Here is a 17701-nt window from a genome sequence, read left to right on the forward strand (position 1 = left end):
TTTACCTGAGAATGAGGAACCTCAAGATGCTTTATCTTTCTTTACAGCAAGGGGGCAGTGTTGAACAGGTAGTTACTGAGACACTAAATTACTCAGAGAACATAAACAAGTTTTTAAAAGTAAAAGATCAACATAATCTCATTATCTCACAAGAATTATAAACCCTAGATATTTTATAGTGTATTTTTTGTATTATTGTTTTTATTTGTATTTTGTTGTTCTCTTCTGTGATTATGTAATTTAATAAGCCTTTATCAAAATGAAGTCTCCGTTTAAAACCTATTTTTTCCGAGTATTTTAAATGTAATATAATAAATATTTATCACGAGACAAGTTGATATGAGGAATCTAGTATTATATTTCTATAAAACATGTATCATATCTTTTAAATATCTATAAACTCAAAATATTTTCTAAAATCTATAATCTGTTTGAATAACAAGTAAATAACAACAACACCAAAAGCATGGAAAATGTAATAAAAAAATCTTTATTTACAGTTTCAGACCATTAACATGAAATGATGTAAAAGGACAAATGTTGACAACAAAAGAGAATCAAGTAACAAAAGCACAGCAACACAACGTGTGTGTTGCTCCATCTCTTCTCCACTCGGCCCACATTGGCAGTTTGGGGTGTGGTGCTCGCGTCTTGATCTTGGCACCGATGAAACAAACGACAGTGGCTGAACTGGGAGCTCTGGGAAAATCCATGTGAAATTCAAATGGTACACAATGTAGGGGATGTGACCACAAAGTCTTTTCATCAGTCTCTCCCCACGCGGCCCCTCGCTCCTCACACGTAGTCCCTGGGTGCAGATGAACGCGGGGCATTGTACTTGGCGGAGAAGTTATCCTTGGGAGGGCAGTTGGCGCAGAGGAATGCACCCCCGATGATGAGGAGGGCCGCGCCCCCCCAGCCGATGAAGAGCGCCGCTCCCAGCTCCCTCTTCTGGGAGCCCATCATCAGTGGGTCGTAGAAGTTCTGGATGACGGTGTTTGCTGTCCAGGACACGGGGATGAGGGTCAAGACGCCGGTGAGGATGAAGATCACACCTGAGGCGACGCAGACTTTGGCCTTGGTGGCCTCGTCCTCCACGCAGTTGGTGCACTTGCCCCCAGCGAGGGACAGGAGGATGCCGAGGACGCCCAGAATGATAGCGACGATGATGAGGGCGCGGGCGGCCTGCAGGTCCCTGGAGAGAGCCAGCATGGAGTCGTACACCTTGCACTGCATCTGGCCCGTGCTCTGCACCACGCAGGTCATCCAGATCCCCTCCCAGGTGGTCTGAGCCGTGACGATGTTCTGACCGATGAAGGCCGTCACCTTCCACATGGGCAGGGCGCAGGCCACGATGGCCCCGATCCAGCCAATGATGCACAGGGCGATGCCCAGGATCTGCAAACCGGCTGCAACCATGTCTCCTCAGAAAGATTCTTGCTCAGATGTCCAAAAAGTGAAAAAAGTGAAAAAAGGTCCAACAGTCGAGTCTCTGGAAGTCAGTGAAGTTTCACTGGAAAGATGCTCAAGAGTAAATGTTTGGAAAAGGTTGGAGTGGGTCTTATATACACTTCACCCGGGAGGGGCTTGACACACACACACACACACACACACCTGCACAGTAAGCTGTGACGTGACGACCACACACACACCACCCCCCCCCCTCCCAGCCCGGGACATGTGTCATCATGTCAGTTTTTGCTGCAGGTGAATCAGTGACGATGGCGGTGACTAACAGTGACTGAGCTCAGACGACTTTCCAAACCAGCGGCAGCCGCACCCTGAAAACCTTTCTGTCCATCATGTCGTCATGTATGTTCGTGTTGCTTTTTAAAAAATGTCTGCATCTTATCTGTTCTGTGGTTAAAGTGACTGGAAACAGCCGGATGTCTGTCACCCGTCTGTGTTTGAGGAACTGTGAAGAACCTCATCGGTCCACGGGTCCTTATTTAGCATTTTTAAGTTCCTGCAAAAAAAATGTTTCCTGATTGAAGAGGTTTAGAGTTTCGGTCAATTATCGTGATCTGAACAAAAAGGCCATTTGTAACAGACGAGGAAGTGTCGGGTTTTGATTTGATGCAAGTTTTTTTGCTTCTCGATGTCGCGTGTTAACATTTGACCTTTGGTGTGTGAGCGGGTTTCAGGTCGAGGGGAGAACACACAAGCTTTTGTTTGCAGATGCACAATCGTCCTCAATGGAAATTGTACAAGTGACAACAAGTGTTCAAGAGAATAAACTCTGCATAAATCATATCCACAAGTGCATAACATGACTATTCTCTCACTACACTTTTACTTTGTGTTAGTTTTAATCCTGAGACCACAGAATATAACAAGAGTCACTGTTCTGTGTAACTCAATCCAAACAGCACATTGTTAATGATAAATAAGTGACTGATAAATTATAAACTGCTGTTAATCAGCTTCTGCACCCTCGGGTGTTTGCACCAATACAAGCTCATATCACATCCTGCACAGATTTAAACAGAAGTGTAACAGAAAAGCACAAATAAAATGACTTCCCCTGGAAAGTCTTACAAAACAAAAGCTATAAAACAAAAGCAAGGGTGTGAAAATCATAAAACACCTATTTATCTGTCAATATCAACCACAAAGATTGATATTTTAACCTTTGACGTGCTCTCATGAAGAGTTAATATGAAGAATAAAACCCGGCTGACCTTTCAGAGTTGTCAGTGCTTGGCGGCTGACGGGTCGCAGCCTTCTTCTCACCGAGGTTTATCTGTGGAGGAGAACGTGCAGCCCACGTCCCACCTGGATCCTCAGCAGTGGTCCACAGTGAGGAGGCATCAGGAGGGAGATGTTGGGGAGCTGGTAAACACCGTGCCAAGTGATCCAGTTGACAAACTGATGCAAAAAGAGAGAGGGGATAGTGAGAAGGGGCAACGAGAGGTAGAGAGAGAATCAGATTGTTTCAAGAAATGAATGGGGGCAGTGTTTGAGAGCCAAAACTACCGTTAGGACTATAATGCCTCTATTTTATCCAAGGTAAGATCATTAAAGAGACTTTGGCCCGGCCATGGAGATTGGGTTCCACACACAAGGAGGCTCAGAGGAATTTCCACAATTAAGACTCTGAGGAGAGATGGTTTCAGGGTGAGATTAGTGTGATGTGTGCGTCCTGATCGGCCTCGGACAAGAACATGCCTCATTTCACATACAAGACCACTTATCCCACACGGAATAACCTCACACGTGCATATTCTGCAACTGATTCAAATCAAGTCGTGCATTTTGTTTTGAAAGTAACGCTGCTCACTGAGGCAACATATTTGCAGAAGAGGACCGGAGCGTGTTCTGCAGCCGTGAGAAAGTGCCAGAGGGAGCAGAAGGGACAAGTGTCAGCAGGTTGTCTGAGGCAAGCCCAGACTTCCCAGTAACGGCCGACTCCTGCTCTCACCCACTTGTCCAACCCGTCAGTTAAGAAGGCTGGGCCACGGTGCAGCTTCAGGTTCAACACACAACCCCGGTGCCGTCAGTCGCTTTGTCCACCACTGACAGTCTGTGGATTTTAAATTTGACTAGAATTCCCCAGAATTTAAAGTTGATCAACAGATGTAGATCAAATGTGTGTGTGTGTGTGTCTGTTTGTGTGTGTGTGTGTGTGTGTGTACACGTAGCTGTCAGTTTATTGGTCACACCCGGTTAGACCTGTCTGACATGTTAGTTTGTTTATCTGGGCTGAAAGGTGTTGCTATTATTTTGTCATCCCGATTTTTTATGTTTAATACAATGACATCTTCACGAAGGAGGATCTATTCCAGGACAGTTTGCTGGAGTTGCTAATAAACAGTTTAACTACAAACAACCAGTTTGACTGTTCGAGTCACAGCCAGTATACAGAGACGGTTCCCCAGTTCTCCCACTGTCCAGAAATGAAGCCCAAATCTCCCACATAGGAACGCTGCCATTATGTGTGTTTGTGCCGTAGTAATGTAATGAACACTGTGTCCATGTCCCTCCTGCTAACATGGAGGAGGAGCCAGCCACCACCTCGGCTTCACTTTTGGGGAGCGGCCATGTGTCCCTCTTTAAAGACAGAATCGTTCAGGGTGGGAAACCACTAATTACCAGTATATCAATTTGCAGTTATAAAATAAGCGATGTTAGCAAAGGTAGAATCAATAATGACCCATGATGCATTGCAGGGAAAAGTCAGGTAGCTATAGAATATGATTAGAAATGTATTGTGTGAATTTGATCAGTTTATGTTTGTGTGAAAGAATAAGAAAAATCAGTTTTGAGCAGTAATGTAATGAGATTTGTTCTTAGTTACATTGTTTGTGTTTTTCCAGGAGATTAAAATAGTTTAATGTATCAGAAGTGTGTGTGTGTGTGTGTGTGTGTGTGTGTGTGTGTGTGTGATGTCATCACTGCGAGCCCTGAGGCTGTTTTCCAGTACAGTCACAGTTTCAGTGGATGATTTTGGGACAGCCAGTATCTCTGTGGGATCTTCGGTGACTCATGCATGTTCCCTGACACGTGGTCACATGACCCAAACAGGAAGCTCCTCAAGACTCAAGATGACGTAAAGTGTAAATAACACGTCAAACTAATTATTCTCATTTCTGTTATTCTCTCTTTCCAGGACACAAAGCTTCAGATCTGTTTTCTGTTTGTATAGTTGATTGTTTTTGTTATCTTGCTTATGGAGAAAGTTTCAAAAGCAAATCTCATCTAATGTCTTTAACAGTGACAAAGATAACGTGTGAAACATGAGTTCATTTCTGCTTTAGCTGCCACGAGTGTCGGTTCACACTCAGTGAGCCGCTCAGGTTGTGAAGGACTGAGGGTTTGTTATTTGTGTATTTACAGTATATGTTAGTGATGTGCCCTTTGTTGGTCTTCCCAGGAAAAACAGAAGCAACCAAAGCTTCCTTATTCTTATTTATTTGAATGTTTGACTTCCCTAAAGCGTGTTTTTTGTTTTTGTTAATCCTTCACTTGACTTCTCTCTCTGGGCTCCGGTGCTATTTCTCTAAACATGAACACACATCGGTGCTGAAACCTCACATCTAAAGAAACACACGTTTTTTGAATTATGTTGACAAATGTGATAGTTTTGGATCGTGAAGAACTCACAGCCCGCACTAGACAGCAGCACCTGTAGGAACCGGTCCGACTGGCTGCCGCTCAGGTGAATGTTCAGCAAGGTGCTCTGCAAGTAGCAGCATGTGTTTCTCCAAGGGAATGCAGCCGTCGGGTTAGTGCACCTGTCGAGGACGTGGTGCACTCCCTGAATGATGATTGTGTCTGGTTTGGAAAACAACACAACACAACACAACAGCCCTGATGTTCTACTGCACGAATCAAGTAAAAACAACACAAACTGGATGTGCATGTGCAGTCGTGACTCACAGTAAATATAGAGTGAGGTTCTGTGGACTGAAACTATAACAGGTGCTTTAGTTCAATCTAAAAATATTCATCACACCAGAGAAATAACATAATTGCATCATAAAGATTCGCAAGAAAGTTTCATAAAGGAAAAGTTCTTGTAAAAATGCGACGGGTTGTTCCTGAAGCCGTCCAGATGGAAACAGGTTTATAATACGAGCTTTGTTAACTCTACACAGTTTGTGTATCTTGTATTTTTGAAATAAATCAAATCTAAGAGAGTTATCATCTTTCCTTGTTTACAAATAAACAATAATTTGTTTTTTTTGTTAGTTACTAGTTTTTGAGTGGTAATTAGCTTCACTGGATTTCTTTTTAACTTATTTTAAAAAGATATGAACTAAAATAACTTGTTTTTCGTGACAGATTTGCTTGTTTTGAGGACACAACTTGTATTGACGTCTGAAATTGAACAGAGCTTTTTCTTTTTACAGAGCAGAACACAAAGAGCTGCATGAAAGAACAAATCAAATCCCTGAAAGTTTAACGTCAAAAACTTTGTAGCTCCTGAGTTTTCCTGTGAAAAGAGAGAAAGAACAAACAGAGAAATGTCAATAAAGGCTCACGTGGGTCTGTTCAGTTTTCTGAAAATAGTTTTGACATTAAAACATCATCCTTACTTCCTGAGTAACATAATCCCTTGTTCTGCTTTTCACATATTTATTCTGCATCTTATTTAAGTGTATTAAATCTTTCACAATGATTTGTGAGTCTACCTTTATTGTGCAATAATGTTTTTTTGGTCAGTTGCTTTATTGAGCAACTCACATGCTTTTGAAGTGTTCTCGTGTGTTTTGGACACTGTGTGTAGAAAGCTGTTATCAGGGCGTTGAGAAAAACACATGGTCAGTTTACTGCTACTGAAAAACCTGAGTTGGTAAAAGGCCCAAAAAAATGTGAGCGTCTCCCAGATGCATTAACCAATCACACGCAGGGATTCAGGCTGTTTTATCAGAGCTTATCTGTGGATCCACTGAGGTTCCATGAGACATACAAATACTTTTCCTTGGAATTAGAAACTCCCCTTTCACCTCCAGGACGTAGAGATGAACTCCCCTCGGCCGCCCGGAGGGAAGTGAGGCCGAGGACGGACACAGTGTTTGACTGGAAGGACGTCCTCAGTGGACACTTCAGGGACAGCGGAGGACTGAACCATTATAAGACTCACAATCTGCATTTAGGGGACAATATGTGAGAGAAAATAAATAAAAGCAAACAGAGTATAAATCAGGTAATACATAACAAACTGATGTTAATCTTTTTGAAGTGTTTATCACAAGACGAGTTAAAGACTTGGTTTCTCAGCCAACCGGAGTTTTGTGTGTAAACAGTAACACATTTTTATAAACACTGATATGAGAAATACACACCAACGTGCCCCCCCCCCCCCCCACCCCCCCCTCCCCATGTTCTCATGCAGGGCGTTTTCTCAGAGACAAATATAATCAACACAACACGGACATAATGAGATACTGGCTCCCCCTGCCTGTAACAACACATGTTTACAGTTTAACGCACACAAAGGTACAATTGTAATCTTTCAAATAAACACAGTTCTCCAAAGTGGTAACTGGATTTGTTTGTTAAAGCAGAAACGCATCTCAACTTCCAGTGGTGGGATGTGACCAAAGTACTGCATCACTCCATGTTTCATGTATCTGTACTTCACTTGTATATATTTATCTGTGGATACTTTCACTATTTACTCATCTACCTAGATCAGCAAATATCTGTACTTTTCGAATACTACATTTTTACAATGACATTAATTAAGTTGTGTTTTCATGAGCTTCATTCTTCTGTGTGTTAATGTTGAATTAAACAAAATACACAGCGGACACAGATAATGATGTAGTAGGACGTTTTTTAAGGAATAGGCGACAATCTGCAACTACTTTTAATACTTTAAGCATATACTAAAGCAAGTACTTATGCTATTGATACTTTTACTCAAGCAGAAAAGTAAATGTGGTACTTTTACTGCACTTTTACCAGGTAGAATATTTGAGTACTTCCTCCACCAATGTCCAAATTATCTCAAATATATTAGATATTTATCCTTTTCCTTGGTCCTTTGCAGCCATGAGTCGGCTCAGTAGTGACCACGGCTGTCAATCATGAAGCCTCAGACCTCAAGTGACAGAAATGATCTTTGAGAACAAATCATAAACATAAATATAATAAATGTGGAGAACTTGAGTTTGAATGAGCAACATTTTCTCAACTGAAGGAGAAAAAAAACGATTAAAACAGAGGAGTCGATGTTTTTTGGATTTCATTCCTCTGACTAACCAGTTTCTGTCAGGTGTGTGTCTGTGTTGGTGCGGGAGGATGGGAGTGTGTGTATGTGTGTATGTGTGTGTGTGTGTATGTGTGTGGGTGGAGGAGGTAAACCACAAGATAGCAGCAGTGATCATTCTGACCGCTGACCCCAGGTGACCCCTGTTCATTGGAGGAAAGCCTGTAATGACAGAGAGCTCACCTGGCGTCGCACAAAGGAGCTATTCTGGATTCTACCAGTTGTTCTAGATACATGAGGAGATATTGTTTTCTATTCATCAAGAGCTCAGCGAGATAAACATGGATTCAGATAAAGATTCAAATTCAACTTGGGATGTTTTTCTCACATTTCTGGGACTTTTGTCGTTATATTTTCCCCCTTGATCGTTTATGTGTTGGATGTTTTTGTGTGTTTGTTAGTTTGACTGAGTTTACACAAAAACAACTGAACAGATGAACACAAATCTTTCTCAGGGAATAATAATGAATTGATCTGATTGATAAACTTCCTCTGACAGAAGTTTGAGCTCTTATTATTAAGAGTTAGATTTTTAGGATAGGGAACCAAGCATTGAGTCCCAGGTATGTTTTAATGGTTTTAACGTTTGCCATTAGGATCCAGAGGAGTGTCATCGGCTCACACCAGTTCACTGATGTTCCCAGTTTGTTTATTTGGATGTGGAACCACTCGGCCTCCGGTCTGAGGACAGGACTGAAGCAGAATGAGTCCCTGTGTCTCTCTCTCTCCTCTCAGGTGGGATCGAGGAGCGGACCAACAAAAACAAGGCCGGTCATTGTTGCTCTTCTCATCTTGCAGGGAGATCTCATTCAGATGGTGACTCAGCGATTCTCTTCAAGGTTGTCACACGTCCGCTTTCTCAAATTTGTAAAAAATACTTTAAAAAATCACTCGTGTTTTAGTATAATCAGAACTGAGTACTTACAGGTACTTGTGTACTCTGTGTAAATGACGTGTGGAAAAGGAAACATGTTTGACCAGAGACCAAGTTTAATATTTTATTGTTCTTCACAGAATGGTTTCTGCTGATGACTGATTTACATACATTTAAAGGTGTTTTTACGTACGTATAGAAATCTGAAGTGTCTTCATGTGTAGATTGAAGGTAAACATGATGCCACCTGAAGCTGACTCCACCTTCAGTCGTCTAAGCTGTATAAAGAAGGTAGAATCTGTCCCCCCCCCCCCTCACCCTCTCTAAAACTCTTACGCAGGACTTAGAGTCAACGAGATCCGATATCGCCTCCATCTCAGGAGGGCTGAGCCTCGGACACAGAGGGCCTTCTATCCACTCAGACCTGGCACTCGGTCTGACCGGCTCCTTCTTCATCCCCGGCTCCAGCCATGTACTCCGCCGGCGTGGAGATCCTCGGCATGATCCTGGCGGTGGCCGGGTGGCTGGGGGTGATGGTGGCCTGCGGCCTGCCCATGTGGCGCGTGGCCGCCTTCATCGGTCAGAACATCGTCATCTCCCAGGTGATCTGGGAGGGCTTGTGGATGAACTGCTCGGTGCAGAGCACGGGTCAGATGCACTGCAGGGTGCACGACTCCATGCTGGGGCTCCCCGAGGACCTGCAGGCGGCCCGGGCCCTGGTCATCGTCTCCATGGTGCTGTGCATCGTGGGCATCGGCCTGGCGGTGGCCGGGGCCAAGTGCACCAACTGCAGCCGGGACGTGAGCAGCAAGCCGAAGCTGGTGGTGGCTGCCGGGGGAACCTTCGTGGTGGCCGGGCTGCTGCTGCTGGTGGCCGTGTCCTGGACGGCCCACGCCATCGTGCTGGGCTTCTACGACCCGCTGCTGGAGGAGACGGGCAAGAGGGAGTTCGGCAACGCTCTGTACTTTGGCTGGGCTGCGTCCTGCCTGCTGATCATTGGGGGGGTCCTGTTGTGTTGCTCCTGCCCCCCCAGGCCGGCCGCGGCGCCGAGGGGGGGGGGCCCTGTGCCGCCGCGTGAGGACTACTCGGCTGTCAAACCGCTGTCAGTGAACGGATACACCAGAAGAGACTATGTGTAAACGTGTGTGAGCGTGAAGAAGAAACAATAACACTGACTGATCCAGGGTCAGTGTGCGGAGGACGACGCTGGTTTTAATTGCAAGCTTCATGATTTGATGATGTCAAGACCATTTGCCTTATGTTTATTTTATTTTTGTGTTTCAATACATTTTATATGGAGTAAATATGTCATATCCTGAAACTGAAGAAAGGCATTGAAAGCTTTAAATCTAATAAAAAAGGTTTTGCATGATTGAAACTAAGTTTTGAAGCATAATGTTTTAATGTGGGCTGAAAAAACCTAATCTCTCTTATTTTGTATTTGAGGTTTCATTCTTCTTCAAAGTCAAAGCTGCAGAACTTTATCTCTGCAGATTTCCACATGTGTCCCTGTTCTCTCATCAGTGCAGCAGTTTGTCTTCCAGGTTTGAAACCTTGTAAATGCTGATCTGAGAACTGGTGCACGTTCACCAGCACTCACCCACTTTGCAGAGATCTGTGAGCTTGTAAATCACGTTGTCTGACCTGAGACCAGCTCCAGGGTCACGTGTTCCATCACATGTCGGTCACTGGGTTATCAGGGATTCACTGCTCCACAAGCAGATTCTCTCTTTTTTTAATTCAGCTGTCTTTGATATCCAGATGCAGATCAGCTCAGATTAAAACTTTTAAATGAGAAAAGAAAAACCTTCTTCTTGTTATTTAGCAGTTTGTAACTTTGCCACTGAGTCAGACGTTGATGGATATAAAGTGTAACATCACGAGCACCGAGGTATGTGGCAGCTGCCGGGCTCCGACCAATGAGCGCTCGACCGGCGCACACAAAAATTAGGTATTTCATTTCAATGCAAATGGTGGAGAGGAACAATGGGGGGGCTTGTTCCAGAAGATCAGCCTCTGCTTCCCTTCCATTGTAGCCTGAGCTCCATTTGTGAGGGTGAAACTGACTCAGAGGTAAAAAAGAAAAAGTTTGTATCTGTGAGGAAACGTGAGCCAGAGTGCGGAGCCACAAAGACCCTGTTGATCAGCTGCTCACTTCCTGAGCTACACTCACTGGTATCGAGACTCTGCAGCTCACAATGTCAAAATAAAATCAGGTGCTGTCGGGGGAAAAGCCTCTTAGGATAAACAAGGTTTTGTAAAACTGGAATATATACTAGACTTTATTTAACAATAACAAAACCCTGTTGATGAGGTGAAATGAAAAATGCAACTTGCACATTATTGTTGCCAAAAGGGGCTGATTAGATGAAGCAATGCGTTTCATCATTATAAAACTGTTGCTTTGACAAGAAGATGGGAGGAATTCTGCAAAGAGATAAAAACAATAAGAGACATCTGAGGAGCTTCTGGCCGAGAGTGGGTCAAGGTCATGGAGGTCGAGCGATCAACACACAGCTCTATAGATCTGTGTCCTCAGCAGGAGAGCAGGGGGCTGACGATGAAGATGAGGTGAAATCTGAGCCACCAGCTGATACAGAGACGTGCTGTCCTTTGTTCTCACGGGAGGAAACTGCATGAGCGACCACATGAAGAAGGTCCCGGTGTAACCTCCTGAGAACCGGAGACCCTGATACTGCTTGTTCAGAACCCAGAACCACGATGAGATGAGAGGAACTGGCTTCATTTATTTATCTGTCTGTCCTGCAGCTGGTTTTCTGTTTGTGGCAAATGTTTCACAACATGATGATCGTTTGCAAACGCTCGTTAAAACCCACTGGAGGGGTCTCCAGCTCGTGGTCAGTGAGATGTGTGATGATGCACAATAAAACAAATAACTGCAGATCTTATAGTAGTTGTACATTAATAGCGTCTTTAGCTGTTGTCCAATAAAAGTAGTTAGTCACTTTCTATGTTCTTTCTAGCACAGGTTTCCTCATAACCATGTGTGTGTGAGTGAGTGAGTGAGTGTGTGTGTGTGTGAGTGTGTGTGTGTGTGTGTGTGTGTGTGTGTGTGTGTGTGTGTGTGTGTGTGTGTGTCTCCTCCTCTAATGTGAGTCTGTGCTCGCTCAAGCCTCCCTCTTCTCTCCTTGTTGGGTTTGTGCCCGCTCATGCACACACTTTCAGTGAGTGTGGATCCTATTTCACCATTTGTGTGTCTTGTTTGTTCTGCCCCGCGACTGTAACTCTTTTTATCCCTCACGTCAAAATGATGCCTTGCTTCAGTCTGGGGCAAAATTTCCCCTAAAGTCCAGTGAGGACTTTGTTTATCCATTACAGATAAATGGTAAATGTCCTCAAAGCACTTTACAGTATCACATTCGCCTCTTTTCAATCAGACTCTGTGTTTTGGTCACTCCCAAGAGCCAGAGATGGAACCAGCAACCTTCTGGCCAGTGGACAACTGGGAACAGGATGTAGATTTTGCTTTTAGCGATGGAGATGCACGTGTCCAGGCCCTCACCGGGAAATCAAGGGTTTCTACCATAATAATTTACTAGTGAACAGCAAAGGGGGGTTTCGAAGCTGTAAGAATGATTAATGCCTCCTGAAGCTACAGGAGGTGAGTGTGTGTGTGGGGGGGGGGGGGGGGGGGGGGTAAATAGAGGAGGGTATTTTCTCTTGTGGCACGTGCAGAAGTTAAACTGAGGCAGAAGCCCCCGATGCTCTGTGACCTTCAGAGCAAGGACACTGATAACCCCCCCCCCCCCCGCCCCACCACAAACACACACACACACACACACACACACACACACACACACACACACACACACACATCAACACAGTGCACACAAAGGCACACCAGCTATTGTTTCAGACCCACACTCTCTCTGTAACACTGGAAACACGTTCGATTCCTGACAGAAATACACACCGGTTCATACATGTTGTGTGTATCAGTTGTTTGTGCACATGCTGCGTGTGTACAGAGGGTTTGTGTTGTTTGCACTGCAGCTCCCACATGTGGTGTCCATCATGACGCTCCCACGGTCACCAGTGAAACAGATTAATCACAGAACCCTGTCAGGGAAGCTGCAGAAAGCACATAGCTCAACACCCCATCGATTCCATTACATCATATTTGATCCTCTTGTTGTTTTGAATAATAGAAACAATAGAAGAGAAGTTAAATCTCTTATAAAAGGTCAAGGATTGTTTTGAGAGAAACATTTTCTTCATCGTGTCTCTAAAAGCCTTTTTCCTCACCACCTCTGTGTCCTTCAGTATTTATGAACTCTCTCTGCTCCAATAAAAACTACATTCCGCTAATTTTTTTATTCCGATCTGCCACAAATTGGGAGGAAGGCAAAACAGCTGCCGATCGTAAATTCTATGATGAGCTGCAGGAGTTCAAACCCAGAGACTCACTTTCTGAGATAAGCTTCAGAATCTCAGAAGTTTGTTTGAAGACGAGATGTTTGTGTTATGATGAGTCTGGTGTGAGTTCAATTCAGGTTCCTTTGGCCTAAAGCTCCCAGAGTCCCTTAAAAAGTCTGGTTACAGTAAATTAAACATTAAGAGACTCAGTTTGAGCAAATAATCAGAGTAATGATCCTTTTACCCCTGATTCCCTCTTCCACAGCTTCATTAAACATAGTTCATAGCATCATGAGAGCACCAATCTCCTGCCCCAGCAGCCCCCGTCAATTTCACACACTCATAGAAATCAGTTCCCAAAATAAACCTGATTTTATTTCATCGAGATTTGTTGAAAAAGTCTGAACATCAAAAACGTAAAGTTTAAGTCTCCTCAGACACGAGTGTAGAGGGAAAGCTGGTTCCTTCCACTTTCAATCATTCATCCACAGATCTTAACTGTGTCTGTTATCCTTTAACCACAGCCCTCTGTTGACTCTCCCCTCACCCAGACAGGTGGGAGCGCTACCGGGCCCGAGGAAGATGAATGATTAAGCCGAGGCCGTTCACATGCCAAGGCTGGTGTCCTGTTTGTTTTGTTCAGACGAGGTGGGACACAAGACAATCTGAACTCTTCACTGGCCAATAGCCAGCGGAACTCCCCCTCCTGCTCTGGAGAACTGTTGTGTTGATTTGTCCGATCGGCCTCACTCCCTCAATCCTCTTCTGTCTGATCCCACGCAGCCACACAGAGCTCAGACATGCCTTCAGTGGGACTGGAGATCCTCGGAGTGGCCCTCGGCGTCCTGGGATGGATCTCGGCCATCATGTCCTGCGCCCTGCCCATGTGGAGAGTGACCGCCTTCATCGGGGTGAACATCGTCACGGCTCAGGTCACCTGGGAGGGCATCTGGATGAACTGCGTGGTCCAGAGCACCGGGCAGATGCAGTGTAAGATCCACGACTCCATGTTGGCTCTGAGCGGCGACCTCCAGGCGGCGCGGGCCCTCACCATCATCTCCATCCTGCTGGGCGTCCTGGGGCTCATGGTGGCCGTCATGGGGGCGAAGTGCACCAACTGCGTGGACGAGGAGACGGCCAAGGCCCGGGTGATGATAGCTGCTGGCGTGGCCTTCATCCTGGCCTCCCTGACCCAGCTCGTCCCCGTGTCCTGGTCCGCCAACACCATCATCATGGAGTTCTACAACCCCATCATCCCCGAGGCGCAGAAGAGGGAGATCGGCGCCGCTCTGTACCTGGGCTGGGCCGCGGCCGCCTTCCTGCTCATCGGGGGGGGGCTCCTCTGCTCCAGCTGCCCCACGCAACCCGAGAAACGCTACGGGCCGCCGTCCAAGATGATCTACTCTCAAACCAGGTCGCTCGCCCCCAGTGACTACAACAGGAGAGACTATGTGTGAACTCAGTCCTGCAGCCTCCTCACACTTTACCACCGCGGACAGAAACTGCTCCGAGACGGGAATCGAACTGAAACACGGATCTGAACTGTTGAGAGGGAGGAACCACACTCTTCTTCTGTTAGTGTGTCTGTTTGGAAGAGTGAAGCTACAACTTTGTGTTAGTGATGTTTATTTTATACTTTATTAAACTATTTGTGACATTTGTTTCCTACATTTAGAGAACTCATACTGTTTTAACTGTGTTTCATGAAAAAGCTCCAGAGTTATTTGTGTAATGTGAAGAAGCAACATGATGCTTAATGTTCAAATCTCCTCATCTGCATTGTTGACATGTTTTTTTCATTAAAGTTCTTAATTTTGAATGAATTTGTCTGTTTCGTTATTATTTGAGGCTCAGAGGCCAAAAATATCTGGTTTTAAGAAGTTTTGAGGAAAATCGTATAAAATAAATTGTAGACATATTTTTGTAATGTTCACAAACTGAATTTTTTAACTATTGGCAAAAGGGAACAAATGTAAAAAGATGAAAAAGGACAAATGAATGATCTTGTTTTGAGGGATGATTCAAAAAACTTTAGATCTTCCGTCTAAACTTTGGAATTTTAACTAAGTAGCTTAAAAGTAAACCCGGTGAGATGTTTGATCTTCAACGTGAGCAGAGATAAGTGTTGGACTGGTTCCCCCCCCCCCCCCCCCCCCCCTTTGGACTATGGGAGTTTCCCTCCCAGCATCTTTTCACTTGTCTCCCACATGTCTGTGAAAACATGAACCGCTGCTTTGTCGGCTTCTCCGCACTCGGCTCCCTGCTCCCAGACAATGGACCCGCTTCATGTGAGGGGGGTGGGGGGGAGACTGCACAGGTGGGGGGGGGGGGGCATTGTCAACACCAGGGCCACAGAATGCCAAAGGAGGGGGGGGGGGGGGGGGGGGGGGAGTCGCTAAAGGGAGACACAGACCCTGTCCCGAAGAATTCCAAGGGCAGTCTGCCGACCGGTAGGATCATTAGAGGAGGAGATAAGACGAGGAGGAGAGTTTCAGAAAGTTCCTTGTTCTTATGAAACCTTTTCTCCAAACCTCAGCGTGACCTCATCGACAGCCCAGTGGATCTGGAGGTGGGAAGTTCTCTGACACGCTGGTGCTCTGGATGGAGCGAGAGGTTTTCACCACAGAGCGATGACACGGAGGCAGAGACGTGGAGGAGCATCACCGGTCACCTGCAGAAGTTTATCTGATCTTACACTCGAGTGAGGGGTGTATACATGTATGAGCCACTTTCTGTTAGATAAGGTGAACAACTCATCTTCTTCAAACGTCTCCATTTGCCGTTGCTCTGGTTCTGACAACCCACTCGTGGCCTCTCGGCTGCACGGGGCCCCTGAGCAGTCAGGCCCATTGGGAAGCCGGCCATGTAAACTGAGAGCAGCCACTGCTCAGCTCCTTCCTCCCCTTTTTCATGATGTCAGCTCCTTCAACGACTCCTCCCCTCCGCCTGCGCCGCCTTATAAAGGATACTGGTGGAGTCCAGGCAACAGATCATCACAGTCCCACAGATGAGAAGCCTGAAGTTGTCTTAATTGCAGGTCGGGTCTCAGGTCGAGTCTTCCCCCTCTTTGCAGATCGAGTTCTTTCTGTGATCTCCTCCTCCTCCTCAGCAGCAGCAGAGGAAGAAGAAGACGTGTCAGCATGTCTGCAGGGCTGGAGTTGATTGGCATCTCTCTGGGCATTCTGGGATGGATTATTGCCATTGCGGCGTGCGCCCTCCCCATGTGGCGGGTGACGGCCTTCATCGGCAGCAACATCGTGACGGCGCAGATCATCTGGGAGGGCCTGTGGATGACCTGCGTGGTCCAGAGCACGGGCCAGATGCAGTGTAAGGTGTACGACTCCATGCTCGCCCTGTCCCAGGACCTGCAGGCCGCCCGCGCCCTCACCATCATCTCCATCCTGCTCGCCATCCTCGCCGTGCTCGTCGCCATCGCCGGGGCCAAGTGCACCAACTGCATCGAAGACGAGGCGTCCAAGGCCAAGGTGATGATCATCTCCGGTGTCTTCTTCATCGTCTCCGGGGTCATGCAGCTCATTCCCGTGTCCTGGTCGGCCAACACCATCATCAGGGACTTCTACAACCCGCTGCTCACCGACGCCCAGCGGCGGGAGCTGGGCGCCGCGCTCTACATCGGCTGGGCGGCGGCTGCCCTCATGATTCTCGGCGGCAGCCTCCTCTGCTGCTCCTGTCCTCCACGTGAGACCAGGTACAACCCGTCCAGGATGGCCTACTCGGCCCAGCGGTCCGCTGGAGGCCCCGGGCTGGAGAGGAAAGACTACGTATGAGTGACGGTGGGAAAAGGAACTGAACTGCTCGGACTGAGGGAGCAAGGAGACAAGGAAGCAAGGAGACTCCACGATGAAGGATGTGTTTGAATCCACCTGTAGTATTTAGGAATCTGTGAATGAGGCTCTTTGTTTTTCTGAGGCTGTAAAAGTTCATTTGAAGGACATTTGAGTGGAATTTATATTTTTTAGCCTTAAACCTAAATAAATATCCTCAGTGCCTTTTTCTATTTTTTACATCAACACAATAATAATGATTGTACAATTGCTTATTTTTTTTAACAGAGTCCAGGCTCCCTCCATGTTTACGACTGAACATTTTTTTTATAACTGTTACTGCTTCATGTGATGTCATAATAAAAGCACTTCTGGGAACTGAACTGAAGAACTGATCATCGACAGGTTCACAAGCTGTAAATACTGAATAAAAATCATCAATAACCTGTAACGACTTGTAGTAACTGTATTAAACGCAGCCTTTTGTGCAGTGGAGTTGAGGGTGTGTGTGTGTGGGGGGGGGGGGGGGGGTGAGGACGTGGCAGAGGCCTTCAAATGTCTCTGTGTCTTATATTCCACGACTGTACATGTATCTCACAAGTGTTTTTTATAAATAAACGTGACTTTTTCTACGACGATCTTTTCTCATTTCTCTTCACCCATTTGTGCGTTTTGTGCTCATGCTGCATCAGAGGTTGTGTAACTTCACATCCCTGCACAGCGTGAGTCACTGAGACGCTGCCAGGTGCCGGTGTAACGGACACCCGGACATCTGATCCCCGGGACCACGTCACCTGGCGATTTAACCACACGCGCTCCCAGCGATTAGCCGCGGGATCGGCTAACGGGCGGAGGTGAGAAGCGGTGAGCTCAGAGGGGACAGGAAGTCGGGCTCCACAGGTTTGCGTGATTAGTTCCAAAATGATGGCTACACGTATTTATACAGTC

At 46.0% G+C, this 17701-nt stretch overlaps 3 protein-coding genes across 3 annotated transcripts; 2 read left to right on the forward strand and 1 right to left on the reverse strand.

Moving 5' to 3' along the window:
* Positions 1-469: 469 nt before the first annotated feature.
* On the reverse strand, positions 470-1617 carry LOC128439884 (claudin-4). Its single transcript, XM_053422373.1, has one exon. It carries the CDS (start codon positions 1417-1419, stop codon positions 796-798), a length of 624 nt encoding a protein of 207 aa, XP_053278348.1. The 5' UTR covers positions 1420-1617; the 3' UTR covers positions 470-795.
* A 7444-nt stretch (positions 1618-9061) lies between these two features.
* LOC128440147 (claudin-4-like) lies at positions 9062-9730 on the forward strand. The gene has a single exon (XM_053422754.1). The coding sequence runs from the start codon at positions 9062-9064 to the stop codon at positions 9728-9730; it is 669 nt and encodes a 222-aa protein (XP_053278729.1).
* A 3874-nt stretch (positions 9731-13604) lies between these two features.
* Positions 13605-17259, forward strand: LOC128440627 (claudin-3). Its single transcript, XM_053423397.1, has 2 exons — positions 13605-14267; positions 16119-17259. The coding sequence occupies exons 1-2, from the start codon at positions 13769-13771 to the stop codon at positions 16754-16756; spliced, it is 1137 nt and encodes a 378-aa protein (XP_053279372.1). The 5' UTR covers positions 13605-13768; the 3' UTR covers positions 16757-17259.
* Positions 17260-17701: the final 442 nt, after the last annotated feature.

Source organism: Pleuronectes platessa, chromosome 5 (assembly GCF_947347685.1).
Source record: "Pleuronectes platessa chromosome 5, fPlePla1.1, whole genome shotgun sequence".
In the NCBI taxonomy this organism is placed as follows: Eukaryota; Metazoa; Chordata; class Actinopteri; order Pleuronectiformes; family Pleuronectidae; genus Pleuronectes; species Pleuronectes platessa.